The sequence below is a fragment of the Eupeodes corollae genome, chromosome 1 (assembly GCF_945859685.1).
Source record: "Eupeodes corollae chromosome 1, idEupCoro1.1, whole genome shotgun sequence".
Taxonomy (NCBI): domain Eukaryota; kingdom Metazoa; phylum Arthropoda; class Insecta; order Diptera; family Syrphidae; genus Eupeodes; species Eupeodes corollae.
Window position 1 is genome coordinate 162943518 of NC_079147.1, and position 13426 is coordinate 162956943.

At 32.8% G+C, this 13426-nt stretch overlaps 1 protein-coding gene across 1 annotated transcript in view; it reads left to right on the forward strand.

Annotated features, from left to right (window-relative positions):
• Positions 1 to 13426, forward strand: part of LOC129942280 (uncharacterized) — a 340223-nt gene that overhangs the window by 235075 nt on the left and 91722 nt on the right. The window contains exons 3-4 of the mRNA XM_056051178.1: positions 4773 to 4912; positions 5278 to 5480. Coding sequence (XP_055907153.1) covers positions 4773 to 4912; positions 5278 to 5480 — 343 coding nt within the window. The remainder of the gene's footprint in view (positions 1 to 4772; positions 4913 to 5277; positions 5481 to 13426) is intronic.

Below are 13426 nucleotides of genomic sequence, written 5' to 3' on the forward strand. Positions count from 1 at the left end.
CTAATCGAATGCACAAACCATTTCCTTCGTTAAATTATTTTCCCAGTATTTCATATATTTTGGGATGAGTTCATTATTACGTTATGAGTGCTGCTATAATGAACGAAGTTAAGGAAAATGTAAGACTGGTTATCGAAAATCAAAATTAAAGTTTGTGATGATAAGAGATGAAAGTAGGTAAAATAATATAAAAAAGGACGTTTGGTGGCAGATTTATGGTTTATGGACGGACACAGTCGCTTTGGGCACATCTCGTGGCCACCGAGGTCCCCTAATTAACCCCATTGGATTTTTTGTATGGGGCTACCTCAATTAGAGGCTTTACAGGAACAATCCCCGAACTCTTGTAAACTTAAAAGAAAACATTTGTCGAAAAATCAGCGCAATTTAATCAAGTTTACTGAAGCGGGTGACGCCTTACTTAAAGCTTTAATTTTAACAGTGCGTGCAACTCGAAGGAAGGAATTTGGATGACATAACGTTCAAAACTTCAAAATTATGAGCCTGTCGATTAATATTACAAACAAAACAATATATTTGAAAATATTAATGTGCCGCCAGATACCCTGTATTATTGGCTTTGTCTTAAGTCTTGGTTTTTTGTCAAACTTTGGCTTTCTCAACTTAAGGAAAATTAAAGAGTCTGAAAGGTGTCAGAACTCAAACATTTACATTTAAATAATGCAAATCTAAATTCCGATTTCACGGATATTGCTTCTTTCGAGTCATTGACAAATCCTTCACGAGTCATGAATAGTGCTTTCTGAAATCAGCCATTCGGATTCAACTTTAAACTTTAGAAATGGTTAAGAGTTGTAAATCACTAAACCCTAGTTCTCAATGAACTCTTGCGTTTATTTATTTTTATACGCACGTATTGTCTATTCTAAAAAAAGTTAATTATCGTTTACTTTCTAGACTCTTTTCTTATGGCTCTGGACCATCATAAGTTCGAATTAAACCTTGCACTTCAATTCCATTCCTTATGTTCTGTAGAATTTATGTACAACAGTAATGCTTAAAGGTAAAATGTGTACATCCAGTAGCTATAGTTTAAATACAGTTTTGTGTTTTTCAATTTATTCCGATGTGTGGATGTATGTGAAGTTTACGACTTCACTTAAAAATAAATAACTTTTTTTTCCAATCACATGCAGCATTTTGTTGTAGGTTTATAGGCATTATGCATACTCAAATGAAAGCTTTTACATTGTTGCGTTTGCTGGATTGTGCTCACGTTGATCCGCCACGCTATCGCCATCGCAATCGTCATTCCTCATATGATGATCATATCATACAAAAATCATTAATCTTCATAACTCTTACTTATAGATACAAACATATACCTATGTATATATGTAGTACGTAAGTAAAGGAAGATGCTTCAGCGATTTTACAACGCTTCGAAGATCAATCTGGGTATAGACAGCAGATGTAGAGAGATGTGCGTTTTTCTGGACGACATTGAAATAAATTGTAATTTTCTCTTTGCTTCCTCAGACTCAGAGCTTTGTTAATAAAATCTCATTACCTTGAGTTCAAAACCAGAAGATTGTGAAGAAGTAAATTCATGCAGTGGAAGGTTTTGAATTTAAGTATCTATAGAGGTATCTGCATGTATATTGTATGTACCTACATGTTATTAATTATATTTAACAAATTCAATTTTATAATTTGTTATTACTTTCACTTTCATATAATATACAATTTGTGAAAAAATATTGTTACCTCAGACAATTTATTTATTCCGGTTGGAATGATTTCTTGTTTGCTCTGCTTTGATATTATAAGAATAACAATCTACAACTGTTGTCATAATGAATTACAATTCTTAAAATAATGCAACTTTTTTTTAGGAAGGTAATAATTTGACAGAAGAGAGAATAATTTATGTAAGTGAAAAATGATACTTGCTTACATGAGGAAGCGGTACGGCCTCAACCAATATGTGTCTTCAGCCAGCTAGGTCCTAAGTTGTCAAGTTGAATTGGTGCATTTTTTTACCAAGTCATCAGCTACAGCACCTTTGTTGGGCTTCAGTTTCGTTTGAAAATTGATGTTGTCACACAAATTAAAGTTGAGAAAATTGATTTATCTCATTTCAAAAGAAAATGAAACAATGTAGAACCATTCAATGGCAGAATTAAAGGAAGGACAATCTACGGATCCGATTTTCCAGCATTGATTTTAATAATTTTGGTAAAAATCAAATAGTCGGTGGTATCTGCTTTATCGGCCGCGGCGTAAAGAAGGTTCTCGCAGCTGACCGGTCAGAAGGGGCTGAATTTTGATTATTGGGCAATTCCAGCTCTGATGTTCTAAATGTTTTCTAGAAGAAAGAATAGAGAAAATAATTCCGATTGGAAAGCCAAGCATGTGAAGTTTATGCCTTCAAATCCATACGCTAAGATTTGTTAGCTTTCTCAACATCCAGAAGTCATCTAACATTGATACAATAGCTTTTCAGGACTGAGGTGTTGTTGTGTTGAAACTTCAGTGTTTTCCCGAAAAAAAACTGCATGTCAGGATAAAAACAGACCCTGGAAGTTGTTGTTAAAAAATTCTTTTGACAATACTTGTAGTTTGAGTCAAAAAATACTGTTTCCAAAGTTTTATAAAAAAATGTTAACGAACAATTAACACAAAAATATCTTGAAAGTCTGCTGTATCCATATCCACATATGGTGGAACATGAACAGTCTAAATTCTATTTAAAAATATCAGCTTATTTCACTTAATATGTCCAATTTTTATTTGTTTGTGAGCAAAAATATTATGATTCATTATTTAGTAGCAAAAAGTTGTTCCACACAATGTTTCATTTTGTTACGCATTGTAATTCCAAATGTCAATCATGAAGGCAAAGAAAAAAATAAAGCCAACCAATTTGTGCTCCAATTTTGATTGTAGAATGTAGGTTGGGCTTTAATAAACTCAGAATGCAAAAAAGCAAACCGCAAGCCCACAAAACAATTTCAAAAGTAATTTAACCAAGTCCCAATCTCAACATCAGCGTACTTATTATAATAGGTGTATATCAGCTTTTATAAAGTATTCAAAAGACTTTGAGTAGAGCAGGGTATACAAAAACTTAAGTATCAAAGAATCTAATCGAGGTGTGTGTATATTTTCTTGCAGTCATTTTTATGAAGAAACAACTCAAAAAACTATTAATGCCAATTCACATTTGGTTGTGTAACGTCACGTCACGTGTAGCGTCGTCGGAAGCTGACGGGCAGGCAGAAGCTGATTTGCTATAATTTTAAAATAAAAATATTGTTTTGTCTTAAAATAGAAAAAGAGTGTCAAATAAATGTAGACATTGATGTAGTTCTGATTAATGGCACCTCAATTATTTGGTGTATGAAAATTGTTGATACTATGTCACGGAATTCATTTTTGAAATGAGGTCATATTTTATTGCATCTATGTCCTCTACTTTTGCTGTACATGGAACCGGATCCGTATTATTGCATCTTTGTATGGCTCACCTACTAGGTTAGGCTAGGTTAAAGTGACTGTCTCTTCCTCATCGAAACAGCTTCTACAAAAGTCATTTGAGAATACGCCTACCAATGTGGCGTCATTTAATATTAAACAGTGCCAGTGTCTTTCAGGAATGCCCTATCCTCCCAGAAAGGTCTGCCAAGCATAGACATCGGGAAGTTTCTCCCGAATTGCAGTTGGGGAGATGGTGTAGTCTGTGTTCTTAATTAATTCAAAACATTTAAGAATAACGGAGTGACCAAGGTTGTTGTTAACCCACTGCGATGATGCTTTGAGGTGAATAGCAGACCTTGCAGTTATTTGTTTTTTTTTTGTATATAAAGAGGTGTTAGGAAGATTAGCGTATCCAAGCTCATCTATTAACATTATTAAGAATTGTTTAGTAATTTATCCAGTTTTTTTTTTTAAATAAAAACCTAAAAAAAATGTATAAAAGTTTGTAAAAACGGATTTTCGGCTCAAATATCTTTTCAAAAATTTGAGATTATGGCTTCCAACTCTTTAATCTTATAAGAAATATTGTTTTCAACATTCTGTAAAATTTTGAGAAAAATTGAAATGACAGTTTTTGTAAAAAAAAATAAAAACCTAAACAAAACAATTAATAAAAGTTGGTAAAAATTGAATTTCGACTCAAATATCATTTCAAAACTTTAAAATATTGGCTTTAAGCTACTTTTATCTTTTTAAAAAATATTGTTGTCAACATTCGGTAAAATTTGAGAAAAATCGAATTGACAGTTTGTTCTACAAAAAATAAAAACTTAAAAGAAATTTTAAGAAAAGTTGGTAAAAATTGATTTTCGACTAAAATTTCTTTTCAAAAATTTGAGATTACGGCTTACAACTAATTTAAGCTTATAACAAACATTGTTTCCAACATTTAAATAAATCAACAGTCCGTTATTTTCATAAAAAAAATAAAATATATAAGAAAAAGTACGCAAATTTGGTAAAAATTGATGTTCGGTTCTTGATATCCCTCAAATTAATTTCGTTCATTCAATTTGTAAAAATTTAGGAAATGCTACTGAAAGTGGTAAACAAATTTTTTCGACTAAACTATTTCCTTATATGAAAAAATTGTTAGTAATTTTAAAAGTTAGTGTCAACAACGTACACGAATAAATGTTAGACACACAGTCAAACCATAATTTACGAACACACCCCTTAGTTCTTATTTCAATAGATATACAAATCTACTTTTTAAAAAGCTGAAAAATTGTATTGTGTACTTAATTGTTATTTATAATTTTTATTTCTAGCTCACGTAAACGTAGGCCATCATATACACAAGAAGAGCGTGATAACTATTTAACTCAATGCCGGGATGATGACGAAATCAAATTATGCAATGCTGCTTTGGTACTTATGCATCTCTCTGGATCTCCTCTCTCACCTAAAGGTTATGCTAATAAAGAAAAGCTTTACAGTCAAGTGTATTTAACAGAAGTGTGAAAGTTGGTCATATTTTGTATTTTTTTTTAATTTTTGTTTTTATTTTTTTTTTTTTTGAAATAACATATTACAAAAATTGCAGCGTTTAAAAATGTTGAAAACACACAAACTGTTTATAACTTTTAAAAAAAAGTTATGACAAGACCTTACTAAAGGATATGGTGTGCGTAAATAAGCTTAAAATTTAAAAACAAAAAACACTTCTGAATTAAACTTACTGTATTTTTTTAAGTTTTTTTTATAATTGATTTCATTAAATTCAAAATGTAAAGAAATGAAATCCTAATGTATTTAAATTTTCATTTTTCTTAGATAATTTAAACTCAATACTCGGTTCAAGTCCAGGCAGTTCAAGTGCATGGAGTTCTGGTTCATCATCGCCACCATTAAGCGATGATGGTAAAATATTTGCAAATCATTTGCTGGATAGCGCACGTATGCGAACAACATCGCTGTCCACGTCGGATGAGGGCATTGTTATGGATTATAGTGACGATGCTCCACGTAAAAGAAGGGTAAGTGTCTTTGTTATAATTGTTCTTTCCCCCCATTCACATTTTTAAAAAGTTATTTGTCAACCCCCACCACAATATTCAATTACAAACTAAAACAAAAAAGTCGAAAAGAGAAACACTCAAAAACAGGACTTTTTGGCAAAAATTCTATCAACTGATTGGCCGAAAGTTTTTATTTTCAAAATTTATAAAATAAGATGCACCACCTTAAAATTAATTTGGAAATAACTTGAGGACCCATTGCGAAAGTCTATTCCCAAAAAAAAGTTTGACTCTATTCAAAATTCTGTACTGATTTTGAATATGGTACATTTTTAAGCAAACTTTATTAGTTGTCATTTTTTAAAGTCAAATTGTAAATTGGCAGAAATTTTATTAAAGATCAGGGGTGAAATCGGCTAAGGTGATTGTTGATAAATGACAATCAAAATGATCGAATTTGATCTACATAAGGTGATGGTCAAATTGATACCTAAAAAACTATCACAAAAAATGTGATAGTCGTTTTCAAATAAATTTGTATATTCCGAATAGAGCTACTAAACGCTTACACAAACGACTGGAAAATTTTCTTAGTTCCCTTTGTTTCTTTTAAAAACACATTCCTGTGACCGACAAAGCTTACGACATTCGAAAAAGAGCAAGAAAAGTAAGAATATTTATTCAAAATCAGTCAATTTGAAACTTTTATTTAGATATTTTATAAGAATCAATTTTGACAATTTGAATCTGAAATTGTTGAATCGAATTGAATTGAGTTGAATCATTTTACACAGACGGAATGAAAATGATAGTCAATTTGACTATCAAAAAATTGATAGTCAACAATCACCTTAGCCGATTCCACCAAGAACAAATTGAGCCGTAAATGTCAAAATTTAAAGACATTTGACGGCATTTGTAAAAATTACTTCATTACTTGTCTTCAAATTTATGTTTAACATAATATTGTATCATCTTGAAAAAGAAATACTGTTGCGACATTAGGCTGTCAGTCGAAACAATACAATACAAATTGAAATGTCAAATCTATTCAAAACTTAACCCCTGCAGCTACGTTTTACATTTTCTTTTCACTCAAAATTAAATTGAAATCGATTCAAAATATAAACTAGAGCTCTGAAACTTTTACCAATATCGATTTCATTTTTTCGAACTCAAAACGAAGTAAATTTCCGTGTTCTACATTTCGATAAGTGATTTGAATTCGACAAGATTAAATTGGAAAGAGAAGTCTTTTCACTTAAGGGACATAATAAAAATATACTTAACCATATGGTTTGATGAGAAGCTGCAGCTTTACTTTGTAGTTAAAGGAACGGCAGGTCTTTTCCATAACATTTCGAGTAAAGCAATGTTCTTTTAAAAACAGAAACATTTAAAAACTAAGCTTCTACACCAGAGTTTTTGATAACTACTTTAATTTCACTTGAATCGATTTCGAAAAGTATTTGAAGTTATGAAATCGATCAAAGGATCGTTATGAATTGTACTCGATTTTTAATTAAGATTTCATTTTATTGGAGTTTAGGAACCTAGCTGATAGTCTTTCGCAATGGGCTCCCTTAAGAGCTGAATTTTATGAAAAACAAAAACTTAAAATTAATTGAGCTTTATTGGCACATTTTAATCTTTAAGCCTTTGTTCTATTTAAAACTAAACTTAACTCATCTTAATTTTAATAGATTCGAATATGACTGCAATGTTAAAGTACAAAAATGTTTTTTTTTTTTCGCTTATAAGTTCGAATGTTGATGGTTTACATAGTTTAAAATATCCACTTATAATCACTGCGTCTTAATTAAATGAAAACATAAAATACCTAAAAGACCTCACCTACATACAAAACATTCCCAAAACTCTTACAAACTATGATTACATTTGAAGGTTGAATATCAATCGTCATAAATTAAACTATCAACATTGTTTGTTGTAATAGGCATGAAGCTACAGCTACAAAACACAGCTTTGCCCTTCACGGGCAGAATCATCGTTTTCAAAGTATTAAGCAAAATGTTTGTTTATTTTTCAATGCGTCGTCACTCTTTTTTGGTTCCCATTTGGTGTTTTAATTTATATACAAAACTCAAAACTCAAAACTTATTGCGCAATCAAATTTTGTTTTATGTTGTAGATGTTTTTGTTTTTGATTTTTGAACAACCTTGAGTTAGGAATAGCTCAGCATAACGGAACAACATTTTTTAATTCCTTCTCCCTTTGAAGATGATTAATATTTTTTTTCCACTCTATGAAATCATCATTTTCAAAAATAAAATAAAAGAAAACAAACATAATCTGTCATCATTAAAATTATGACAGCTGTTGAGTAATAGTTAGGTGTTTCGAAGCGTGTACTTGGGGGTCTATTGCATATAATATAGTCGCAGTTTGAAAATAATTTGTGTTGGAATTGGAACTTCCGTGGCAGGCAAAGCTGCAATAAGAGTTACATTGGCGAGCACTGTAGGAATGTTGTGGTCGATGGTATACTAAATAGTCTATTTGTAAAATTTCAATTTGTTTATATTTAGGTCCGGACTTATGGTCCTTGATATTTGATATATGAGTGTATAGAATGTTTTGAATAGTGAAAGATTGTTTCAATCAGTATATTCTATAATCTGGGTACTCATTCAGGAAACTTCCTTTCTTCATAACCTATTCAAAGAAATTCCTTCAATTTCAATTCAATTTGTCTATTCTTATTAATTTAATAACTAATAACATTTATTTTAGTACGTTTAAAAAGAATATCGTATCAAAACCTCGATTTCTCGATGATCCAAATCAAGAATCCACACTTTTAGTGCCTAAAAAAGACCGATAAAATTTCTCAACTGAATTGAAAAGTTTACAAGAAATATTGGAGTACGAGTTTCTGTAGTTTGCGTGCGCAAAAAGGGAATACTTACTAAGAAAGCGGAACTACTACGTAGGTTTCTTAAGTCCGAAATCTGGCTTCGTAACCGTAGCTTGCAAACATCAAACATTTGTTATGGATGATTTTTGAATAATGGTGAGTTTCTGAAGATGGTTGACATGACATTCACCAGCCCAGCAGCAGCAGGAAAATGCCATAGCAAACCATCTTCCACAAATTAAAAGAGCAGAGCTTTCTTAAGCGATAAAAACATCGACTGGAACACAAAAGATAATTTTTCAAAATTTGTATTTGTTTGGTTAAATCAAAATTTTGGTCAAAAGTTAAAACATCGACTGGAAGACAAAAGAAAATTTTTAAAAATTTTGTATATATTTGGTCCAACTAAAATTTTGGTCAAAAGTAACACCAATGTGTTTAAGGTTTTCTAAGCTTTCAATTATAAAGCAATTACTGTTGCAATCGACGTTTCTTTAAATCGATTTACTTCTCTGTGTACCACCAATTTTTTTCTTGCACTTTTAGAGGAATGCTTTACGCACCATAGGAGATATTCCATACTACTCCGTGTGCCAGACTCTCCACGGGATTTCAACCGTTTATTTTTCATACTGACTAAACCTCCAAAAGTGTCACAATGGTCTCACCCCCTTGGGACTACTCGCGCATTAGTTCGAGGGGGTCCTTGTCTAGGCGGGTTCAGTCGTTTCTTGAACAGGCTTCTCTCGTTTTTTCGTTACCAACCTCTCTGTTAGATACGAACTTTTTCGTACCCATTTCGCTTTATATTCAAGCATCTTCTGAATAGTGTTGTCCTGCTTGATTTCACCGATATTTTTGCTTAACTCCTCCCGGCGCGGTTCCCATCTACTGCATTTGAAGACAGTATGATGAGCGTCATCTAGGTTCGAGTTTCCGTACTGACAGGAGGGGCTCATTGTTTTTCCTATTTTATGCAGGTAGGCGTTGAAGTATCCGTGACCGCTTAGGAACTGAGTGACGTAATAGTTCACTTCGCCATGTTTTCGTTAACTCCTTATGTTCACGTCTCCGATTAGCCTCGCAGTCCATGTTACTCTGCTTTCAGACTCCCACCGTTCCTGCCACTTCCATTGTGTAATCGCTTCGCGCCATCGCCACACTGGCTCCAATTTCTGCTGGCTCTGACACTGTGCGGTACGCGCTCGCTATCCGTAAATCCCCGCATCTCTAAACCTATGCTATCTGTTTCCGGTACTTTTTCAGCTTCAGTGCGGCAGCTCAAATCTCGCTTTCGTAAAGAAGAATAGAGTGCGTTGTTGCCATAAGAAGTTTTCTTTTTTTCTTGCGGATGGTCCACCTATATTTGCCATCAGTTTAGACAGAGATGCGGTTACTTTCGATGCACGTTCCGCGGTCAACCGTATTTATTCCCAGAAGCTCAACTTTGTGTCGAGTCTTATAACCAGGTATTTTAATGCATTCTTACTCGTTATCAGCTCGGTGTCTATGTAGAAGTCAACTATCGAGGGAATTTATTTCCTCGTTAGCAACACTACTTCAGTTTTTTCCATCCAGGAGTTTGTTCTTCACATGACCTGGTTAAGTTTTCTCTGCGCACTTTCGTGTCTCTTGCTGTGATTACCGCGACGACATCATTTGCTTCGTGGTCCTTCTGTTGTCTGATAGATGAGTTCGCGTTCCTTAAAGTAGTCTTCTATCATACATAAAAGATACTCCGGAATTTCAAACTTACTTTCTAAAGTTGCCATCAAATCTATTATCGGTCCATCCGACCGAATTAAAGGCGTTACGGACGTCTAGTGTTGACTATTTTCCTTGTGAGTGTTTCCAGGTGTAGACGATTTCAGCGGCTCTTATTACCTCTTCAATAGCTCCCATTGTGGAGTAACCTTTTCTAAAACCATACTGTCTTTCAGACAAGCCTCCTCTTTTTTGTATTGCTTTTGTATTGAGGCGTGGTTTCAATTGGTTTTCGAGAAGCTTTCCTGTTGTATTCAGCATGCATAGAGGCCTGTATGCGGATGGAGAATCTAGACAGCCTTTGTTTTTGCTTAACAGTACAAGTCGTTGTTTTTTCCACCGTTTGGAGAAAGCCCCTTCGGAGAGGCAGCTAATGACATTTTGATAAATAGTTGTGGGCAGGATTGGGCGATTTGTTTGAGTGCTTCTACTGGTACCACATCTAGTCCAGAAGCCTTTTTATATTGCAGGGAATTTGTGGCGATCGTCAATTCTTCATCGTTAAAGAACGCTTAAGTAATATCTACAAAAATTCAAGCACAATGTTTTTTGACATCTAAACCATTTTGAAGAATACAACAAAAAAGTCCAAAAGAGCATCTTTAGTAGAAAGACCTAAAGTCCTAAAACCAAATTACATTGGTATAAAGAAATTATATTTATAATCAAGATAAGCCAGTTATCTTGTTCTTAAAAGCTTCTCAAATACTTTAGAAATTGAATGTAGCAACGAAATTGGTCTATAATTAGATTTATCTTACGTACTACCTTACTACCTTTCTTGAATAAAGAAATAACTATGCCACCCTTTCGATCATCGGAAAATTCCCCAGAGTCCAACACTCCAATTGGAGAGATAAGATAATAACATATCTATTTGAAACCTCGTCTTTACCATAGGAAGTTAAATAAGTTCAGCCCAGTCAGTTATTGGTTCAAAAGGAAACTATTTCTATAGGTTAAATGATTGCTAGGCTCAAACCAACATTTACATGAGGTAAATAGGCTTTCAGTAAAATTATTTTATCAAATAGACGCAAAGAAGTTGCTGAATTTTTAGGCATGTGGTTTTGAAACTGGAATACTTTTTTCGGAGTTGGTCGTTTTGGCAGCTATCACCTGATATTCCTTAACAACATTTGCAAATCGGAAGAAACTTTTGGTGATCGCATTATCTCGCGTCGACATTGACCTCGCTCGACTATTCTTTGTGCGGTTATGAAATCGCTTGCATACGAAGATAAGGCAGATACCATTTACGCCTTGGAAGAAATATTCGGGGCGTTATTGCTTAAATAGCACCAATTTCTGCAAAACATAGACGGAAATTGGGCCCTTCAGCTGAATATTGAATATTGAATATACTTGTCCGAAAACATTTTTAAAACATAATGCGCAAACCTTTATCGAGATTTAAGTCCTTTCCTATTAACAATAAACTCACACTAAGCTTTAAGAAAATTATAGAAAGTGAAAATCAAAGAAAGTGAAAGTGAAATATTTTTGAAACTAAATCTTAAAGAAAAACTGAGAGTAATTAGACCGAGTTTTAAATTGATTTTAGAACTTGGTCATGACATTGGCTGTGAGCAATAAAGCTATCTCTTAAATAATACCAAGTTTTTGTTAACGATTATATAGTTGGCTTCTAGTAAGTTTTAACAAAAGTATAGAAATGTAAAAAGTAATTTTCATTTGCATCTCAAAGCACCTTATGTCAATCAAACAAAATCCCATCCATTTCCCAACTTTAAACCAAACATTATCTCAAGCACTCTTTACACGATTTCTTTTCAGTTTACCTGACATTTTCGCCTCGATCTCAATCAAGTATCATTTCCACCCGTTTAAAAAACATTTACAACATTTAACATTTCTCGTTCGATTGCTCGTTGCACGTCATCCCCATTGACGATTATCGTGCTGCAGTAATTTGTCAATATCAATAAATCACACCACAGTTTAAACATGTTTTGGTAGATCAAAAAAGGAAAAGTAAATAATGTAGTAGGTACATATTATGAATGTATTAGGTAGATACAGCTGTTGCACGTTTAAGCCATATATAGAGTCTATCAAACATAAGTCCCAATGGGCTTTGCCAGCACACCTGAAAGTGATCGCTTTCTTCGTTTGTACAGTTTGTTTCTTGTTGATATTTGTACAATTTGTCTTTTCTTGTGTTAAGCTTTCGGAGAATGTCACGTTACTTAACACGCCATGATAGCAATGCGCACTGAGTAAAAGTTACTACATACATGTATAAGACTTGCAACATTGAACTGTAATTGCAGAAACACTTTTCCAATCTTTTAGATTGTTTAATGAGAAGAATGTAACCAACTACGTGTTGGAATCAGACTGTTTGGGGCATAAGTGACCTTTTTAATTGACCTTCTAACTACGGCTTAAATGTAATCAACAAGATCAAAAAACATCGTCTTATAACTTCACTCACTCACTTGCTTTTTTCATTCTCATACTCGAATCTTTTTGTTCGAATGCAAGCAAACTCAACCTGTTGGCAATTTTTCAAATAATTTTGTAATGAATAATATCTTTGCAATTGAACAGGCAATTACAATGATGACAATGCTTGAAGGATTTATCTGATTGCTCTTATAGATGGTGTACTCGTATTGTGTTTAATCTTAGCCTCAGGATAATTTAAAGACTAAGGTTTGTGTGTATTCGACTCGCTTTATGGTGAAATCGAACTTTTTTGATATTACAATCAGGAAATTGTTTGAGATAATTTATCGATGTGGAAAATGATTTTTGTGATTAAGATTAAGTAAAATAGTTTATTTATTTATTTTATCAGAGATAGTACACTCTGATAGACTAAGATATTATTTATAAAAATAAAAATTAAGTGGCCGTTTAGAACCAGGGCCTAGTGATAACTCTCAACCATTATTCTCTATTTTATAACAAATAGCATAAGTTTCAATGATGCAACGAGTAATTGGCTCATTTAGGCCTAATTCTTATAACTTATTAGTTTCACGAACATTTCTTTCGGAACACGAATTATAATATTATGTACTTTATAAATTTAGACATTTTATGTAGAACGTAAAAATAAATCGTTTGATTAATAGATCATTTATCTATTAAATTTATTTGAACTTTCTCAATTATGTTATAAAACTTTCTATAAAACAGATTCAAACTATTCTAGAGTATTCCAAGACAGATCAGACAAAACTTCAAATTTGGATACATTAATACCATACAGTCAATTTAAGTAAATTTTTAAGAAGTAAGTGACAGTTTGATAAATAATAAACTTGAACATTTGGACATTTCTCGACGTTT